Genomic DNA, 21279 nt, shown 5'->3' on the forward strand with positions numbered 1-21279 from the left:
GCAAAGTCAGCAAAGCTTTACAATAATTGAAAAGTCAGGGCAAAGTCAGCAAAGCTTTACAATAATTGAAATGTCAGCACAAAGACAGCAAAGCTTTACACGAATCAAAATGTCAGCGCAGTCAGCAAAGCTTTACAATAATTGAAATGTCAGCACAAAGACAGCAAAGCTTTACACAAATCAAAATGTCAGCGCAAAGTCAGCAAAGCTTTACAATAATTGAAAAGTCAGGGCAAAGTCAGCAAAGCTTTACAAGAATTAAAATGTCAGCACAAAGACAGCAAAGCTTTACAAGAATTGAAATGTCAGCACAAAGTCAGCAAAGATTTACAAAAATTGAAATGTCAGCACAAAGTAAGCAAAGCTTTACAAGAATTGAAATGTCAGCACAAAGTAAGCAAAGCTTTACAAGAATTAAAATGTCAGCGCGAAGTGAGCAAAGCTTTACAAGTATTAAAATGTCAGAGCGAAGTCAGCAAAGCTTTACAAGAATTAAAATGTCAGCGCAAAATCAGCAAAGCTTTACAAGAATTTAAATGTCAGCACAAAGTCAGCAAAGCTTTACAAAAATTGAAATGTCAGCACAAAGTAAGCAAAGCTTTGCAAGAATTTAAAAAAAACATGATTTGTAACATTTTTTACCAGATAAAATCCATACAAGCAACATATTAAGATTTGTGCATGATAATGACACAGTTAAACAAGAGAAGTGCCTTGCAGGTGCAGACCGCTCATCTTTTTTTCTTTTTAAAGGTGTAGGGACCTATCTCAATTTCAATCACAAATGAGGGAGGGGTGGAGTGGAGAGGGGTGTATAGTGTGAAGGTGTGGTCATTTATTACATTATCTTCCAAAAATGCAAAAAAAATGCAAACAAGAGTTCCGCGGTCGGAGATGACCGCATTGAAGCCGGATTTTTGATTTAAATGACAGGAAAGTACCTTTCGTGTTTTTGTCAATGCAATACTTAAATTACTGAAATATTGTTCAAAGGTCAAAATGAAATGTAAGTACCAGTGGTCATCTAAGTGTGCTTGCAAACCTTCATGTCAAGTTTGAAGACTCTATGTCCAAGCATACCAAAGTTATAACAATTTTAACATTTTAACATTTAAGGTCACAGTGACCTTGACCTTCAAATGAATGACATTGAAATGACCAGTGGTCATCTTCTAGTACTGGCCAATCTTTATTTCAAGTTTGAAGACTCTAGGTACAAGCATACCAAAGTTATAACATGAAATAAGAACTTTAACATTTTTACATTCAAGGTCACAGTGACCTTGACCTTCAAATGAATGACCTTGAAATGTCCAGTGGTTACTTACTAGTTCTGGCCAACCTTCATGTCAAGTTTCAAGACTCTAGGTCCAAGCATACCAAAGTTATAACAACTTTAACATTTTTACATTCAAGGTCACAGTGACCTTGACCTTCAAATGAATGACCTTGAAATGTCCAGTGGTTACTTACTAGTTCTGGCCAACCTTCATGTCAAGTTTCAAGACTCTAGGTCCAAGCATACCAAAGTTATAACAACTTTAACATTTTTATATTGAAGGTCACAGTGACCTTCACCTTCAAATGAATGACCTTGAAATGACCAGTGGTCATCTGTTAATCCTGGCCAACCTTCATGTCAAGTTTGAAGACTCTAGGTCCAAGCATACCAAAGTTATACCATGAAATAAGAACTTTAACATTTTTACATTCAAGGTCACAGTGACCTTGACCTTCAAATGAATGACCTTGAAATGACCAGTGGTTACTAACTAGTTATGGCCAACCTTCATGTCAAGTTTCAAGACTCTAGGTCCAAGCATACCAAAGTTATAACAACTTTAACATTTTTTATATTGAAGGTCACAGTGACCTTGACCTTCAAATGAATGACCTTGAAATGACCAGTGGTCATCTGTTAATCCTGGCCAACCTTCATGTCAAGTTTGAAGACTCTAGGTCCAAGCATACCAAAGTTATACCATGAAATAAGAACTTTAACATTTTCGAGCACGCCGCCACACCGCCCGCCCGCCCGCCCCCCCCGCCCGCCCGACAACATCAATCTATAAGCCGAGATTTTTTCGAAAAAAATCCGGCTAAAAAAAATCTTTTTTTAGGGGGGGGGGGGGGGATTCTTGAGTGGGATGGTTTGACAGCTTCATGAGAACACCGCTTTGACATTTAAAAACAAAAAATTTGACCTTGAAGGATGACCTTGACCTTGAACTTTCACCACTCAAAATGTGCAGCTTCATGAGATACACATGCATGCTAAATATCAAGTTGCTATCTTCAATATTAAAAAAGTTATGGCCAATGTTAAAGTTTTCGGACGGAAAGACGCCATATATTTGACATTTGGCCTTGAAGGATGACCTTCACCTTTCACCACTCAAAATGTTCAGCTCCATGAGATGCACATGCATGCCAAATATCAAGTTGCTATCTTCAATATTGAAAAAGTTATGGCCAATGTTAAAGTTTTTAGAGGGACAGACACCATAAATTTGACATTTGACCTTGAAGGATGACCTTGACCTTTCACCACTCAAAATGTGCAGCTCCATGAGATACACATGCATGCCAAATATCAAGTTGCTATCTTCAAAAGTGAAAAAGTTATGGGCAATGTCAAAGTTTTTTTCGGACGGACAGACAGACTGACTGACATACTGACGGACAGTTCAACTGCTATATGCCACCCTACCAGGGGCATTAAAATTATTTTTTGGGGGTGGGGGGGTGTAGTATGAGGGTGTGGTGGTCATTTATTAGATATTCTTATATATTTAAAAAAAATAATAATGGGGGGGGGATTGAGGGGCGATTCGGGGGGGGGGGGGGGGGGGTTGGGTGGAGTCTATTGTGGTATCAGGTAAGAGTTGTTTTGTCAAAGTATCACTCTAATCGAATCATAAATAAAGCGAATCATAAATAAAGAAGTTATTGCAATTTTAGCAAAATTTAATAATTTGACCTTAAGAGTCAAGGTCATTCAAAGGTCAAGGTAAAATTCAACTTGCCAGGTACAGTATCCTCATGATAGCATGAAAGTATTTGAAATTTAAAAGCAATAGCCTTGATACTTTAGAAGTAAAGTGGATCTAAACACAAAATGTAACCATATATTCAAAGTTACTAAGTCAAAAAAGGGCCATAATTCCGTAAAAATGACAACCAGAGTTATGCAACTTGTCCTTTAATGTCCCCTTATGATAGTTTGCGAGTGTTCCAAGTATGAAAGCAATATCTATGATACTTTAGGGGTAAAGTGGACCAAAACACAAAACTTAACCAAATTTTCAAGTATAAAGGGCACATAATTCCGTCAAAATGCCAGTCAGAGTTACATAACTTTGCCTGCACATTCCCCTTACGATAGTTAGTAAGTGTTGTAAATATGAAAGCAATAGCTTTAATACTTTAGGAAAAAAGTGGACCTAAACACAAAACTTAACCAAATTTTCAATTTTCTAAGTATAAAAAGGGCACATAATTCTGTCAAAATGCCAGTCAGAGTTACATAACTTTGCCTGCATAGTACCCTTATGATAGTTAGTAAGTGTTGCAAGTATGAAAGCAATAGCTTTGATACTTAAGGAATAAAATGGACCTAAACACAAAACTAAGTATAAAAAGGGCACATAATTCTGTCAAAATGCAAGCCAGAGTTATCTAACTTTGCCTGCCCAGTCCCCTCATGATAGTAAGTAAGTGTACCAATTTTGAACGCAATAGCATTGATATTTTATGAGAAAAGTGGACCTAAACGCAAAACTTAACCGGACGCCGACGCCAACGCCGACGCCAAGGTGATGACAATAGCTCATAATTTATTTTTTTTAAATAGATGAGCTAAAAATTCCACAAGATTCAATACATTTTTTACCACCATTAATATACATGCAAATGGCTGTGGAATTTCTCGTTGTCATATTAAAAAAATTATCTGTTTGTTCTGATGCATGCATATCAAACAATTTGGTAAAAATCCCATATGGTTTGACACCTACACAAAAACACAATCCTACTTTATTGATGAATTAACATTTAACCATCGCATCAGCTAATCAGGGAAAACACTTTACGCCTCAACAAAATTTTCTTTCAAAATATACTTCCTTTAAACAGAAAATACCACAATAGCAGAAATAGCTGCCCCTGATTGCCCCGGACTGCACAGGCTAATCTGGGAAAACGATTTAAGCGCATGTGATAAGCCCTATTTTTCCCAGAGCGGGATCTACCCACTACACACTACCTTGCATCTAGTGCAGTGGAGAGGCCCAATGTCTGCTGACTGGCAGAAGATACTATGCCTGACCCCTCCGCTGGCTTGGTGTCCGCCAGGGGAGCCTTGCCAAGATTCTTCAGATGTTCAACCTCATCCTTGAGGCCTTTCAAACTCTCCTTTGCTTGCCTAGAAGTGATCATTTGGAAAGAACATGTAAATTTTAACCTCATCATTTAGGCCTTCAAAACTCTCCTTCCCTTGCTTAAAAGTGATTTTTTGGAATGTTACATGTGCATTTCTTATCAACTACGGTTTTTGAGGACTTTCAAACTTTCGTTTGATGGTCTAGAAGTGCTTTTTTGGAAAGTAACATGTACATTGCTAAGCAACTATGATTTTCTCCTTTGCTTTCCTACAAGAGATTTGAAACAAGAGATGTGTTTGTCAGAAACACAATCCCCCCTATTGCGCCGCTTTGAAGCCATAAATTTGACCTTTGACCTTGAACAATGACCTTGACCTTAAGCCACTCAAAAATGTGCACCTCCATGAGATACACATGCATGCCAAATATCAAGTTGCTATCTTCAATATTCAAAAAGTTATGCCCAAACTTTAACGAAGGTTAAAGTTTAAGGAACTAAAAATACAATGATATTTGACCTTTGACCTTGAAGGATGACCTTGACCTTGACTTTTCACCACTCAAAATGCGCAGCTCCATGAGATACACATGCATGCCAAATATGAAGTTACTATCTTCAATATTGCAAAAGTTATTTAAGTTTAACCAAGGTTAAAGTTTTGCGACACACACATACAATGACTGACTGACAGACAGACAGGCCAAAAACAATATACCCCCGATCTCTCGATCCGGGGGCATTAAAAACAATGATATTTGACCTTTGACCTTGAAGGATGACCTTGACCTTTATTTTTCACCACTCAAAATGTGCAGCTCCATGAGATACACATGCATGCCAAATATGAAGTTGCTATCTTCAATATTGCAAAAGTTATACAAGTTTAACCAAGGTTTAAGTTTTGTGACACACACATACAATGACTGACTGACGGACAGACAGGCCCAAAACAATATACCCCCGATCTTTCGATCCGGGGGCATTAAAAGGCATGTGCACTGCTCATCACATAATTGTGTTTCCATTTTAAAGTGGTTGTTTATATAAATGGCTGAAACAGGGCTTATTTTTCCTCTGCATGCCAATGAAGTGTTTGGAAAATAATACATACAATGTCAAGGTTGTACTTTAAGGTAAAATGTTTGAGCACAAATTTTTGTGTTCATTCTACATCTTTTATTGCAATTGAAACTTAGTCATCGCTTCAAGGTCAAGCAAATCATGGTGGTGGATATATCTGTCTCTTAGACTGCCTTTTTAGTAACTATTTTTCGGTTTTAAGATTTTAAAACTAAATTAGGCCTAACTCAGCTGTTTGAAAACTTAAAATATGCAAAGGACTACAAATAAAACACTTGGATACAGAATAAGTAGCTTTTTAAGCTTGGACAAGTGCTTTCAACAAGTTGCTTCTTTTAACTAGGAATTTAATTTTTGGGTGACTATTCAATATTATCAGCATTGTGCTTTCAAATGTATCCACACCAAATCCTATTTCCAAATTCAATCAATCTCAAAAATGTGGGATCACCAAAATAGAGCAACATAGAATTACATCTTTTATTGATGCCAACATTTAACCCTGTTCTGCTGAGAAGCAAATTAAAAAGGCTATATACATGGCTATTTGCAAACAGCATCAAACCAGAACAGCCTGCATGTAACTCGCAGGCTGTTCTGGTTTGATGCTGTCTGCTGCTCATCAGTATCTTATGGTTTGAAATGAATCCTTCAAAACTGGGATCTTGCAAGAGGTCTTTAATTTAATTTGATTTACCAAGGGAATACAAACTCATAATGAGTACCTGAGCAGGAGAGGGTTCAACTTCAACATTCAATGAAATAACAAACTTACTTAAGGATAGTCTTTGAAAACGGCGGCATGGGCAAGATGTATGAGGAGAAATCATTGTTTGAAAACCCGTCGTCAGAGTCCTCTTTGGGCAAGAACATGTCGGCCATTGAAGGGTCCTTATCTAGGGCAACACTGCTGTCATCCTTACTTTCACTCATGGATAAATCTGAAGTGGAAGTATTCTTGAGAATATCTCCTCAATAGAAATAATGTTCATCACTTATAGACATTATATCTTTGTTTTAATTGATATTCAGAAATGTAAGGGTTTATCGATAGTCTCTGTGGTGTGAGAGATAGCGTTGCTGCTTTGCTATAGAAACATCGCATGTTCAATCCCTACTTAGAATAAGTTGAACTTGAGGTCTGAATTTGTGTGTGATAAAATACAGAAAGTTAAGTTGGTTTTAGTAATTATCAATTTTAATTCGCGCATGATCAGATAAATTATTTTAACAAGTGGAGCAGCAATATGTGAAAATATTTCATTTGTATGACCACAGTCTAATAAAATCTGAAACACACCAAACAATTTTCTTTTGATTATATTCTTTGTCACCATTAATTTACATTTTAACAGTGCTAAATTGGAGAATTTAGTTGAAATAATAACTTCATGGCGTCAAAAACAAATTTTCTTAAGTAAAATTCATTTTAATTATTAAATACTTACCTGTTATCTCTAGCTTACCCCTTTCCTTTCCAAGGGAGTTATTTCATCTGGAAAATATTCAAGCGCTGGGAATCGTCCACCTCTATAAGAATCCAAATCAGGTTAAACATAGTACAATGCAACCTAACAGGAAATCAAGAACCACAACTCATCTTTCCTTTACGCAAACATAAAAAGGCGATGAGCGGGGTGGAAGGTGGGACTTACCGATAACAGGTAAGTATTTAATAATTAAAATGAATTTTACTTAAGAAAATTTGTTTTAATATCATAAATACGTTACCTGTTATCTCTAGCTGATTTTGCAGCTGCGGCGGGAAGGTTCGCATATTTTTTCCCATCACAGCAAAACCCATATAGAGGGTTTACAGCCAGAGATAGTAGAATCAAGTCCTCTTATAATCTTTGTTAGTACAGTATAGTACTTAATTCTCGGATGGCACCAGTGTACTTACGCCATAGAAGAAACTACAGTTTGAGCCACTACAAGAGGACCCAACTTATACAAATTGTCTTTTTGGCACTCAAGAGAACGAAGATAAAAAGAGGAGAAGGTGGTCGGATTCCTCCAGAAAGCAGCTTGAAGCACTTCAGATAGTGGGGTCTGATTAATATAAGCCCACGAAGCCGAAAGAGCTCTTAATTCATGCGGTCTTATCTTAAACAGGGATAAATCCCTCGATGAAAGAGAAGAATAAGCTTTCCTTATAGTCGAGGCTATCCAACGAGAAATAGAAGCCGCAGACACATCGCCCCCCCCTTTTAATGGAATGAAAAGTCTCTTGCGAGAACCTCGAATAGACTTTACCTTTTTAAGGTAGAACTTCAAAGCCCTGACCGGGCCAAGGAGTCTATCATCATCTTCATGTCCACAAGTTCTAGATAGACTTGGAACTTTGAAGGGTTTGGAAGCCATAGAGGGGAGTTGATTTTAAGCAAGGAATCCTGACTGACACAACAATGTAACAGAACCATCAGAAGAGTCAAAACAAAGATGACTATCCTCGATAGAAAGAGCATGAATTTCACTTCTCCGTTTGGCTGAAGCCATAGTAAGAAGGAAAACGGTCTTCCATGTTAGGAATTGATGCTCCTGATTTTCCCCAATATTTGGGGAATTAGAATGGGTGGGGGATAGGCGTAAGCGTCCAGTTGGTCCCATGCGAACGAAAGTGCGTCGATTGCCCACGCTGCTGGATCGTAAACTGGACTCACATACAGAGGAAGTCTGTGATTGTGTCTGGTTGCAAATAGATCGACCAGGGGATAACCGAACTTGAAAAAGATCTGGTTGGTCACTCTCCGATGCAAGTAACTGGTGTTTGCGAGACAAACCATCCGCCAGGGCGTTGAGGCGACCTGGTATATATTTTGCCAGCAGATGAATGTTGAGTGTTTTGCAAAGAACAAGTAATTTTCTGGTTTCCAGATACAGGGATTGAGAATGTGTTCCCCCCTGTGCCTGGATGTAAGCCACCACAGATGTGTTGTCTGTTGACACCATCACACAAGAGTCTCGAAGATGTGATTGGAAATGAGATACAGCTAGAAATACTGCTCGCATTTCTAGATTGTTGATATGAAGGTGAGATTCCTGATGAGACCACAACCCTGAAATTATCAGACTGAGAGGTTCCAGGTGACCACCCCACCCTTCCTTGCTCGCATCCGTTATTAGATATAATGACGGTTGCGGGGGAAGAAGGGGTACTCCTGCCAACAGAGTCTCCTCGTCTAGCCACCACTGAAGATGAGACCTTAAGGAGGGAAGGATTGGAATCTGTGTTAATAGATTGCCTGGAGACCATTTCCAACAAGCTGAGAGATAGTGCTGAAGAGGACGTAGGAAGAGACGTCCCAACTGCACAAAGTCTGCTACTGAGCTCAGGATACCGTTGAGAGAGAGGAATTCTTGAGCTGTTATATGAGATTGGGACAAAACCCAGTTGACCTTCATCAGAAGGTCTGATATACGTTGAATAGACACTCTGACCTGATAGATGTGGGTCAAGAAATTCATTCCCACAAACGTAAAGTCCTGTGAAGGAATGAGGTCTGATTTGTCTGCATTGAGAAGGAGCCCTAACGAGAGGAGCTCCTTCCAAGAGAATTCTAGGTTGTACAGAAGCAATTGACGATCGAGCTGGTGTAAGAGCCAGTCGTCGAAATACTGAAGAAGAATAATCCCGTGAACTCTGAGGTGTAATCCGACTGCCGACATTAGTTTGGTAAAAACTCGTGGGGCTGTCGCCAACCCGAAAGGCATAGACCGGAACTGGTAGACTTGGCCTTGAAAGGCGAATCGCAAGTACTTTCGGTAGTTGGGATGTATAGGAACATGGAAGTAAGCATCTTCCAGATCCAAAGACATCCCCCAGTGCAGGGGTTTGATGGATTCCCGTATGAAAGAAGGAGTCTCCATTTTGAAAGTTGGTTTGAGGAGATACATGTTGAACACTTTTAAATCTATTACTGGTCTCCAGGAACCATTTTTCTTTTGAACAAGAAAAAGACGACTGTAAAATCCTGGAGAATAAGGATCTTGAACCCTTTCTACCGCCTGTTTTTCCAAGAGCCCGAGAATGGACTCTGGAATATGTGGATGCCGAGATACAGCTCTATAGGGACGCGAGAAAGTGGAGACCTTTTTTCGAATTGAAAAGTCAGGCCTTTTGTCACAAGAGAATGAACCCATGCGTCTGAAGTAATTTGAAGCCATCGATTTGAGAAGTGGAAAAGTCTGGCCCCGACTGGTATTTCCGGCATCGGAGGTTGTGGCGGTAGAAAGGGAAGGGACCTAGGGCTGATAAGCAGGAGGTGCGCCCCTGCCGGTAGAAGGTTTGAAATTCCTCTGTCCCGGCTTGGGTTTGCCCTTTTTCCCAGAATCTTTATTTGAAGACTTGTGTGACAAAGAAGGTCTGTTATAGGAAGACTGCCTATTAGGACCTGACCGTGGATTAAAAGAAGGCTTTTTAGAGAAAAGGTTATTTCTCTTAGCCGTCTTGAATGCTGGAACTGCTGGTGGCCTAGAAGCAGGATGCTTAAAGACCCCTTGGCGTTGTCCAGAGTTGTTTCTAGCTAAAGAAGCATGAAGTTGGTCATCCTTGTCAGCTGTGATTGCTTCTTGTATCCTTCCACCAAAAAGAAACCCTGATGTGAGAGGAGCTGTTGTGAGCGAGTTCATACCAGGTTCCAACAGAAAATCTTTAGGTAAAGAAGTAAGGATAAGATCTCTACGAATCCTTAGCATCTCGGACATTGAAGAAGCAGAAGTGTGAGATAAGGCCAGTGTGGTCCGTGAGAGATGAATTAACAAATCACGGAGTTCCTCCGGAACAGATTCCGACCAATCACACACCATTTGTAAAATTGTCGCTAGCATGAAGTCAATTTGGTTAGTCAAACCTAATGATCTACGTTCCCTCATTTCCCAAGTTTCCAACATTGAAAACGGAACAGAAACTGAATTGGAACCACTTGGCATTACAAGAGATAGCTTGCTAATGTCCGGATCTGGAACCGGAAGTTTTGAAAAAATCCAACCCAGATGTTGCATGTGGTACAGGAGGTTTGTAACTTTTACTACCTTCCTGGTGTTTTGGATTAGCTAGTTCCTTAGGAATTTTCCATGTTTCTCCTCGTTTTGGAATAGTCTTATTAGCTGATTCCAATGATTGAAGAACAGATAGAACAGTAGAACCAATGGGAAGTCGTGGGTCAGGACGAGCCGTCGACTTAATAACCCTGTTGGGATCAAATGTACGAAAAAGTTGTTCTGTCACAGAAATCGTCGCATTTGAAGACAGTTCAGCAGGTCTTGGACAGTAATCTTCACCAAGAGTACGAAACATCAGTTCATAGATCTGACCAATCGGAGCTAAATATTGATCCGTCTCAACATTAGATTCTGCATCTGAATCAGCCTCACTCTCTACAATACCAGCGGTTTGTATAGAATCAGCAGGAACAGAAGTGAGAATATCTTGTACCGGATTGTAATTGTCTGGTAACAGCGAATGATCATCCCCGACGTCAGTAAACTGATAATGTAAACCGGAAGAAGGTAAATTATCAGCATTGACCGGTACAAAATGTCCCGCCGAATTCTGTATCCATAGTGTATCAGGATTCGACAGGGTAGCTGTAGGGGGTACACGACTAGATACTGTAGATGATACCTGTGGTGTTGACACTGACGCCGTAGTAGTGAGATGAGCTCCTGAAGATGCAATACGTGTGGCAGTCAACGTTGGAACCGACACATTTGGCATGGAAACATGCGATTCCATAACGGAACACGATGGTGAACGACTATACGTATGGTAAGTCCGATGCTGTCTACGTGAACGTTGCCGACGTCCTCGTTTCCTGCAATGTCGAGATCTGGATCGGCTGCGCTGTCGAGATGTGGATCGGCTGCGATGAGATCGAGATTTTTTGGAATACCGTCTCCGTGAGTGACGACGTGATCGCTTATGAGCGCCGCGACGACGATAACTGCTCGACGAAGAAGAGCGTGTCCGATGTCCACTCCTTGATGAAGACGATGTATTCGACGACGAATCGGATGTAGAAGAATACGCCGATGATGAAGACCGAGTTCTTCTTGACCGGCGATTGGTGTTATCAGTGGCAGGCCCAACTGATGACTGGTGACCGGTGACCGGACCGGTGACCGGACCGGTGATCAATAACCGGACCGGTGACCGGACCGGACCGGTGACCGGACCGGACCGGTGACCGGCCGGTCATATTATAACCGGTTACGTCACCGGACAAAGACCGTAGAATGGCGGCTGCCATGTGGTCTGACATTGATCCAGTCGTTCCATGATCAATGTCGCCGGTATGCATGGTGTGAGTCATAAGATCTGATGACGATCGACTGACAACAACACCATCTTGCCCGGTACCCAGTGACTGACAAAACCGCTGGTCATCCTTGACCAGTGGAGTCACCTGGTAATCAACGTCGGATGGAGGTTCGTTGCGTTTGCGGCTGATCGACGTCCTCCGGCGACCTGCTTTTGTCCATACGTCGTAAGCCCACAAATCGCAAACCGCACATTTGTTATTAAATGTGCAACCGGTACATGCCAAGCAAGTATCGTGGGAATCCCACCTTGCTTTGATATGACCACAAGAACCTCTATCCTGTAAGTTCATTCTGAAATAAAAGAAACAGAAAGAACCTACAAAAGACAAATTAATGATTATAAATTCAAATAAAAAGTTAAACCACAAAATGTAAACACAAAGAACGCTGTCCAATTGACCTCAATTACTTATTGGGGAATAGGCACGAATTCCTCGTGGTTCACGTGCTCATGACGTCATGTACATGAGCAACGATGCAAACAAAGAAACCCAGCAAAAGCAGAAATATGACAATTACTGCAACAAAAAGTATAGAAATATAAACCGAATGATACAAATAAAAGATAAATAAACTTTATCCTTTTAAACTCCGCCAAAAACATAGTTAAAAGAACACATAAGTCCTGAGCCTAAAATAGGCGTGCACATGGTTTTATCCGGAAAGGAAAGATGAGTTGTGGTTCTTGATTTCCTGTTAGGTTGCATTGTACTATGTTTAACCTGATTTGGATTCTTATAGAGGTGGACGATTCCCAGCGCTTGAATATTTTCCGGATGAAATAACTCCCTTGGAAAGGAAAGGGGTAAGCTAGAGATAACAGGTAACGTATTTATGATATTAAAACATGACATCATTTGACAGGGAAACAGTGAAAAATTATAGACATTATCCATGTTATTTTTCACTGTTTGAGATAGTAAATGATTTTTTTTAATCACTGTTTGAGATAGTAAATGATTTTTTTAATCACTGATATTTCTCTATAAATCAAAGAAAAGCTTTTACACATTTAACATAATTATGTATTTTAAAAATTAAAAGTAGTCTGTAAATACCTATGAGGTTCCCAGATGTGTCTTGTATATCCGATATAGTTGGTGGATCAATTGTTGATGCTGACAAACTGTCATTAGCTAAAAATAAAACATATCCTTTACTTGGCATAAAACTAATATTCGGTTTATACACAGCCAAAGGCCCAGGCCCGATGTTCACAAATTTAATTGAACCTGATTTTAGGGTTTGAGATTCACTTGAGGAAATAATTCAAAGATCAGACTCAAGATTTTTTGATAAAGATGGAAAACTGTGCATTTTCTAACTAAAATGACAATTGTATAACCAATAGAAAGCAGAAACACATATTTTCTTTAAAATGACTAAGATTGATTCTGCAGTTAATAATAACAAGTCTAGCCATCAAATCGGATCCAGACATTTCACTGCTTTTGGAAGTACAATTCAAATGGGCAATTTTGTGTTGAAAATTTAGGAAACAATTGAGGATTACTTGACTAAGGAAAAAACAAGGGACAAAATTGTCACAAAACCAGGTTTTCATTGTGAAAAAAAAATCTGATAAAGGGAGAAAACTCAAACTGAACTTTTGAAATGACCAAAAAAAATTAACCCCCTTTGTAAGTTTTTTTTTTTTTAAATCTATTTTTAGTCGTGGCGACCTTGACATTGGAGATATTGACGTGATTCTTTCGTGGGACACACCGTCCCATGATGGTGAACAAATGTGCCAAATGATTTTAAAATCTCACAATGAATGACATAGTTATGGCCAGGACAAGCTCATTTATGGCCATTTTTGACCTTTGAACTCAAAGTGTGACCTTGACCTTGGAGATATCGACGTAATTATTTCGCGCGACACACCGTATAATGATGGTGAACAAATGTGCCAAATGATTTTAAAATCTGACGATGAACGACATAGTTATGGCTCGGACAAGCTCATTTATGGCCATTTTTGACCTTTGAACTCAAAGTGTGACCTTGACCTTGGAGATATCGACGTAATTATTTCGCGCGACACACCGTCCAATGATGGTGAACAAATGTGCCAAATGATTTTAAAATCTGACAATGAACGACATAGTTATGGCCCGGACAAGCTTATTCCGCCAGCCCGCCAGCCAGCCAGCCAGCCTGCCCGCCCGCATTCGCCAATCTAATAACCAGTTTTTTCCTTCGGAAAACCTGGTTAAAAATGCAACTGATAACTAGATTTAGACAGGTCTGTCTGAATCTAGATAAGTTTGTGAAGATTATTATAAATAAACAAATAATTTGTCTCTTTATTCACAACTTGTATTCAACTCAACAGTTTGTAAAATTTTATTTTGGAATAGCTTCATTCTAACTTGGAGAAAACTTAACAATATTTGAATTGAGAATGGGCACTCTGAACGGACCACAGGCTAGTCATGGTTGACACTTTCCAATTTTATGGTATTATTTGTTTAAAGAGTCACATCTAACAAAAATCAAGTTTAGACAGAAAGTGTTTTATCACATGCTTTACCCTGTTTCCCATGTAATATAACCATTACGAATATTTTTATCTAACACATGTGTAATATACTTTTTAAGCGTTTTCATTGGCTAATTTTCATTCCATTGATCAATTGCATTTTGTTATTTTGCTGAAATGACGATGCAACTTCAAATGACGTCACGAAATGTAAACAACATTCAGGATTTATAATTATGTTTGAGTAAATATTTATTAAATTTGCTCATTTAAAAGCATGTGATAAAAAAGTTCTGACACTCGTCATTTCATACCATATTTTATTAAACTTGTCCTGAAAATTCGTTAGTAAGCTTGCCAAAGGCTTGCTTACTAACAAAATTCCTGAACTCGTTTCATAAATATGGTACATATGTATGATATGACATCTCGTGCCAGATCCTATATATCCATGCCTGTGCAGACTATGCACATACATAAGCCCCATTTTCTTACAGCAAGGTTCAAATGAAGAAAATCACTGGTTTTAAAAGTAGAGTTCCTACCTGAGCCAGTGCTGTAGTCCACTGTGGAGTCCAAGGGACCGAGATCCATGGAGAACTGCAGGGTATCGTCTGTCACCTGACTGGATATCTCGTCATCTGTCACACCCTCATACTGAGTACTGCCGGGATAGATCCGCTCACCTGGCAGGTACAAAATAAAGGTGAGTTATTGGGAGGGAAGTATTCTAACCACCCTACTGGAATTATTTAAAGGTTAACGATAAACCCTACTGGAATTATTTAAAGGTTAACGATAAACTTGAGGAACTTCACTTCAAATCCTTTGACAAACAATTTTAGACAAGCAGAAAAGTGAAGACATCAATAATATGGCTTATGGGAACAATACATTTAAAATACTGTTAAATAATTATTATTCGTGGAACATTAATTTTTGTTAATTTTGTTGGTTGATTGATCCAAGATCAAACAAGTACGCATCATGTCTACTGAATGTAGTCATGTAATTGACATTTTTAAACATGTTTACGTGTTTTCCGTTTTTGTGTATATTTAGGTGACATACATTACAATCAAAATATAAAACAACCTTTATGGTAAAAATAATGTTTTTTACCAGATTTTCCAGTTAATATGAGAGAACCTATGTTGTTTCCTGAATGTTTAGTAGTATAACTGACATTTTGTAAATTTTCAGAAGCAAAAAAATGATATAACAAGAGTTCCGCGGTCGGAGATGACCGCATTGAAGCCGGATTTTTGATTTAAATGACAGGAAAGTACCTTTCGTGTTTTTGTCAATGCAATACTTAAATTACTGAAATATTGTTCAAAGGTCAAAATGAAATGTAAGTACTTTTCAAGGCATGAGCAAACCTTGTGTTATGTTTTGAATGCATGCATATACATGAACAACAATAACATTTAAGGTCACAAATATGAACTTGAATTGACAATTAGGAAAGTTTGAAGACTCTAGGTCCAAGCATACCAAAGTTATACCATGAAATAAGAACTTTAACATTTTTACATTCAAGGTCACAGTGACCTTGACCTTCAAATGAATGACCTTGAAATGACCAGTGGTTACTAACTAGTTATGGCCAACCTTCATGTCAAGTTTCAAGACTCTAGGTCCAAGCATACCAAAGTTATAACAACTTTAACATTATTTATATTGAAGGTCACAGTGACCTTGACCTTCAAATGAATGACCTTGAAATGACCAGTGGTCATCTGTTAATCCTGGCCAACCTTCATGTCAAGTTTGAAGACTCTAGGTCCAAGCATACCAAAGTTATACCATGAAATAAGAACTTTAACATTTTCGAGCACGCCGCCACACCGCCCGCCCGCCCCCCGCCCGCCCGACAACATCAATCTATAAGCCGAGATTTTTTCGAAAAAAATCCGGCTAAAAATTAACATTTTTCAGTGCTCCATTTGTCTAATTGATATTAAAATAAAATTAGAAAAACAAAACAAAACTCCAAATTGAGATGACTTTTTTAAAACAATAAATAACTAAGAAAGGAGCAGTTACCATGATTTTAACGATTAAATATTTTGAATGCAAAAAATAATGTGTAAGTGCTCTTAATGTATTTCACAAATTATGTACTCTAGAACAATTTACAACAAGATGTGTTTGTGAAACACAATGTCCCCCTATATGACGTTTGACCTTGAAGGATGACCTTGACCTTTCACCACTCAAAATGTGCAGCTCCATGAGATACACATGCATGCCAAATATCAAGTTGCTATCTTCAATATTGCAAAAGTATTCATAAAATAAGCGATTTGGGCCACATCTATTTGACCTCTGACCTTGAAGAATGACCTTGACCTTTCACCACTCAAAATGTGCAGCTCCATGAGATACACATGCATGCCAAATATCAAGTTGCTATCTTCAACATTGCAAAAGTATTCATAAAATAAGCGATTTGGGCCACATATATTTGACCTCTGACCTTGAAGGATGACCTTGACCTTTCACCACTTAAAATGTGCAGCTCCATGAGATACACATGCATGCCAAATATCAAGTTGCTATCTTCAATATTGCAAAAGTATTCATAAAATGAGCGATTTTGGCCACATATATTTGACCTCTGACCTTGAAGGATGACCTTGACCTTTCACCACTCAAAATGTGCAGCTCCATGAGATACACATGCATGCCAAATATCAAGTTGCTATATTCAATATAGCAAAAGTTATTGCAAAATGTTAAAGTTGGCGCAAACAGACCAATCTACCAACAGACCAACCAACCAACCAACCAACCAACCAACCAACAGACAGGGCAAAAACAATATGTCCCCCACTACTATAGTGGGGGACATAAAAATCAGTTACACTAAATATTACATTCAGTAGACTATTAGAAAATGACAGGAAGCATATTCCTTTTCTCTACAATCAGAAATCCACAAATGAACGTGTCCACGTCGACAGTAATTTGTTTTAAACTACTAAATTCCATGTCAACAAATATAAATGATTTTATAATATATCATTTTGCACACAATAGTTGATTAAGCCTCAATCAAACAACAGAAAAATCCAATCCTACTAGCGACAACATGGAAATGTCCCCATGCCCTCATTGCACACACTTTCAAGGATGTCCTGCAGGGGACAGGTGAGGGAATGTCCCGCCCAGGGACAAACAATAATAAACACTAATTTATTAAGCCTCAATCATACAACAGAAAATACCCATCCTGCCAGTGAATACACAAACATTGTCCTCCCTATTGGACCCACCTTCAAGGCTGTCCTGCAGTAGACAGGTGAAGGCATGTCTGGCCAAAAGTGAAAATGAATATATGCAAACAGCATGAAGCAAAACAGCCTGCAAGTAACTCACAGTCTATTTAGATTTTATAATGTTTGCTTCTCATCAGTATCTTAGGGTAGGCAATGAAGACTTAAACACCTAAATTTTCTAAGGGACTACAAAAGCATCAAAATGTGTGTTTACGACATTTAGTGGTAAATGGTTAATAAAGTCATGGCTAATGAGATCAATACAATACTTTTAAAATCCCATGTATCACACTCAATTGTGTCTTCAACCACAATCATTCAACAGGAAATTCTCACCCTGCTAGTGACTGCCCCAGTATTTTCCCCCACATTAGTTTGAACGTATTTATTTGAGCTAACTTGCATTGAAAGCAATGGGCTTATTGAAAAAATGCAGTCCATTGTGTGGGAAGAACTAGTACTTAATGTCTTTGGGGGAGATCTAAAGAACACTCCCAGTGGGAATCAAACCTATGATTTCCAGGTGGCTAGGCGGATGCTGTTTCCACTACACCATGGCAACCTCTACCTTGCACCCACCTTCCAGTATGTCCTGCAGCAGACATGTGAGGGCGTGTCCCGCCCAGGGCCCTCCCCAACTGATGTTGCCATGGTTGAACTCGAGGTTGGCGGCCAGCATGATGAGGCGCTCCAACTGCTCCTGGTTGAGAGCCTCTGTCAAGGTGATGGCCGGCCGCGTGGAGACACACACTCTAGCAAGCACCTGCAGCAATCAAACATAGGACCACTACAATTTACACTCCTATTTACAAAGTACATCTAAATGGTAATATCCCAATCTAGGAATAATTACAAAATTCCCATGGTTCAAACAGAAATCTCAAACCTAAATTCAAGAACTTTTCAAGGACTTTTCAAGGCAAAATTTTCATTTTCAAGGGTGAGAACTGTAGGTTAGTTTCTTTTAAACAAGAGCTGTCAGAGGACAGCAGGCTCGACTATTTGAGTGCTTGACATTATAACGTAAGCCATCATGGGGAAATTGTTCATATTCAATAATTTATTAGACGATCTTTCAAAAAAAAAAAAAACGAAAAAAAAAAATTTGTTTGGGGGGGGGGGGGGGGGGGGTTTGAGAGGGGGTATAATGTGGGTGTGTGGTCATTTATTAGACGATCTTTCAAAAATAAAAAAAGAGAAAAAAAATTGTTGGGGGGGGGGGGGGGGGGGTAGGGGGGGTGAGAGGGGGGTTATAATGTGGGGTGTGGTCATTTATAAGATGATGTTTAAAAAAAAAATGGGGGGGTGTTGGGGGGGGTGGGGGTGAGAGGGGGGTATAATGTGGGGTGGGGTGTTTTTTTAGATGATGTTTAAAAAAAAAAAGATGCGTTTGTGAAACACAATGTCCCCCTATCTTACATTTGACCTTGTAGGATGACCTTGACCCTTCACCACTCAAAATGTGCAGCTCCATGAGATACACATGCATTTCAAATATAAAATTGCTAGCTTCAATATTGCAGAAGTGACATTACATGAGCAATTTTGACCCATATATTTGACCTTGAAGGATGACCTTGACCTTGACCTTTCACCACTCAAAATGTGCAGCTCCATGAGATACACATGCATGCCAAATATCAAGTTGCTATCTTCAATATTGCAAAAGTATTCATAAAATAAGCGATTTGGGCCACATATATTTGACCTCTGACCTTGAAGAATGACCTTGACCTTGACCTTTCACCACTCAAAATGTGCAGCTCCATGAGATACACATGCATGCCAAATATCAAGTTGCTATCTTCAATATTGCAAAAGTACTCATAAAATGAGCGATTTTGGTAACATATTTTTGACCTCTGACCTTGAAGTATGACCTTGACCTTGACCTTTCACCACTCAAAATGTGCAGCTCCATGAGATACACATGCATGCCAAATATCAAGTTGCTATCTTCAATATTGAAATACTGCAAAAGCGTACATTAAATTAGCGATTTTGACCCATATATTTGACCTTTGACCTTGAAGGATGACCTTGACCTTGAGCTTTCACCACTCAAAATGTGCAGCTCCATGAGATACATATTCATGCCAAATATCAAGTTGCTATCTTCAATATTGCAAAAGTTGTTGCAAATGTTAAAGTTGGCGGAAACAGACAGACAGACAGACAGACCAACCAACAGACAGGGCAAAAACAATATGTCCCCCACTACTATAGTGGGGGACATAAAAATAGGGGGGGGAGGTTGGGGTGGGTGCAAGGGATTCTGGGTAGGGGCGTGGGGTATTGTTTGGGTGGAATCCATTGTGGTATTCAGGTAAGTGTTGTTTTTTCAAAGTAATAATAAAATGTGATCATAAATAAAGAAGTTATGGCAATTTAAGGAAAATGTTCAATTATCTAATTGTAAAAGGGGCCATAATTATGTAACAAGAGCACCGCCTTGCGCGTGCAGACCGCTCATCTATTTTCTTTTTAAAGGTGAAGGGACTCTCATTTTCAATCACAAAGGAGGGAGGGGTGGAGTGAAGAGCGGTGCATTGTGTGGGGGTGTGGACATTTATTACATTTTCTTCCAAAAATGCGAAAAAAAGGAAAAAAAAATTGGGGGGGGGGGGGGGTGGGGGGGGGATTCTTGGGTGCGATGGTTGGACTGTGTTTTTTAAACCGTTTCATAAAAAAAAATTGGGGGGGGGGGTGAGGTGGGGGGGTATAGTGTGAGGGTGTGGTGGTAATTTGTGAGATGATCTTAAAAAAAAAAAAAAAAAAAAAATAGGGGGGGGGGGATTCGGGTGGGGGGAGGGGGGGTGGGGGGGGGGGGGGATTCTTGGGTGCGATGGTTAGACGGTATTTCAAACATAAAATAATCAAAATAAATAGTTTTGTTTTTTAACCGTTTAAAAAAAAATTGGGGAGGGGGGTGGGGTGGGGGGAGGGGGGGGGGTATAGTGTGAGGGTGTGGTGGTCATTTGTGAGATGATCTTAAAAAAAAAAAAAAAAAAAAAAAATAGGGGGGGGGGGGGTTGGGGGGGGGGGGCACGGGCGATGGTTTGGGTGGAGTCTATTGTGGTATGTCAGGTAAGAGTAGTTTTGTCAAAGTATCAATCAAATCAAATCATAAATAAAGAAGTTATGGCAATTTTAGAGAAATTTAATAATTTGACCTTGAGAGTCAAGGTCATTCAAAGGTCAAGGTAAAATTCAACTTGCCAGGTACAGTAACCTCATGATAGCATGAAAGTATTTGAAGTTTGAAAGCAATAGCCTTGATACTTAAGAAGTAAAGTGGATCGAAACACAAAATTTAACCATATATTCAAAGTTACTAAGTCAAAAAAGGGCCATAATTCCGTAAAAATGACATCCAGAGTTATGCAACTTGTCCTTTTACTGTACCCTTATGATAGTTTGTGAGTGTTCCAAGTATGAAAGCAATATGTATGATACTTTAGGGGTAAAGTGGACCAAAACACAAAACTTAACCAAACTTTCAATTTTCTAAGTATAAAGGGCCTATAATTCCGTCCAAATGCCAGTCAGAGTTACATAACTTTGCCTGCACAGTCCCCTTACGGTAGTTAGTAAGTGTTGCAAGTATGAAAGCAATAGCTTTGATACTTAAGGAATAAAATGGACCTTAACACAAAACTAAACCAAATTTTTCAATTTTCTAAGTATAAAAAGGGCACATAATTCTGTCAAAATGCACGCCAG

The 21279-nt window shown here is 39.1% G+C and overlaps 1 protein-coding gene across 1 annotated transcript in view; it reads right to left on the reverse strand.

Annotated features, from left to right (window-relative positions):
- Positions 1 to 21279, reverse strand: part of LOC127875263 (baculoviral IAP repeat-containing protein 6-like) — a 148633-nt gene that overhangs the window by 66304 nt on the left and 61050 nt on the right. The window contains exons 30-34 of the mRNA XM_052420211.1: positions 18136 to 18319; positions 14818 to 14958; positions 12846 to 12923; positions 6239 to 6404; positions 4265 to 4423 (exon numbers count right to left, since the gene is read on the reverse strand). Of these exons, the coding sequence (XP_052276171.1) occupies positions 4265 to 4423; positions 6239 to 6404; positions 12846 to 12923; positions 14818 to 14958; positions 18136 to 18319 (728 nt within the window). The remainder of the gene's footprint in view (positions 1 to 4264; positions 4424 to 6238; positions 6405 to 12845; positions 12924 to 14817; positions 14959 to 18135; positions 18320 to 21279) is intronic.

The sequence above is a fragment of the Dreissena polymorpha genome, chromosome 3 (genome assembly GCF_020536995.1).
Source record: "Dreissena polymorpha isolate Duluth1 chromosome 3, UMN_Dpol_1.0, whole genome shotgun sequence".
Lineage (NCBI taxonomy): Eukaryota > Metazoa > Mollusca > Bivalvia > Myida > Dreissenidae > Dreissena > Dreissena polymorpha.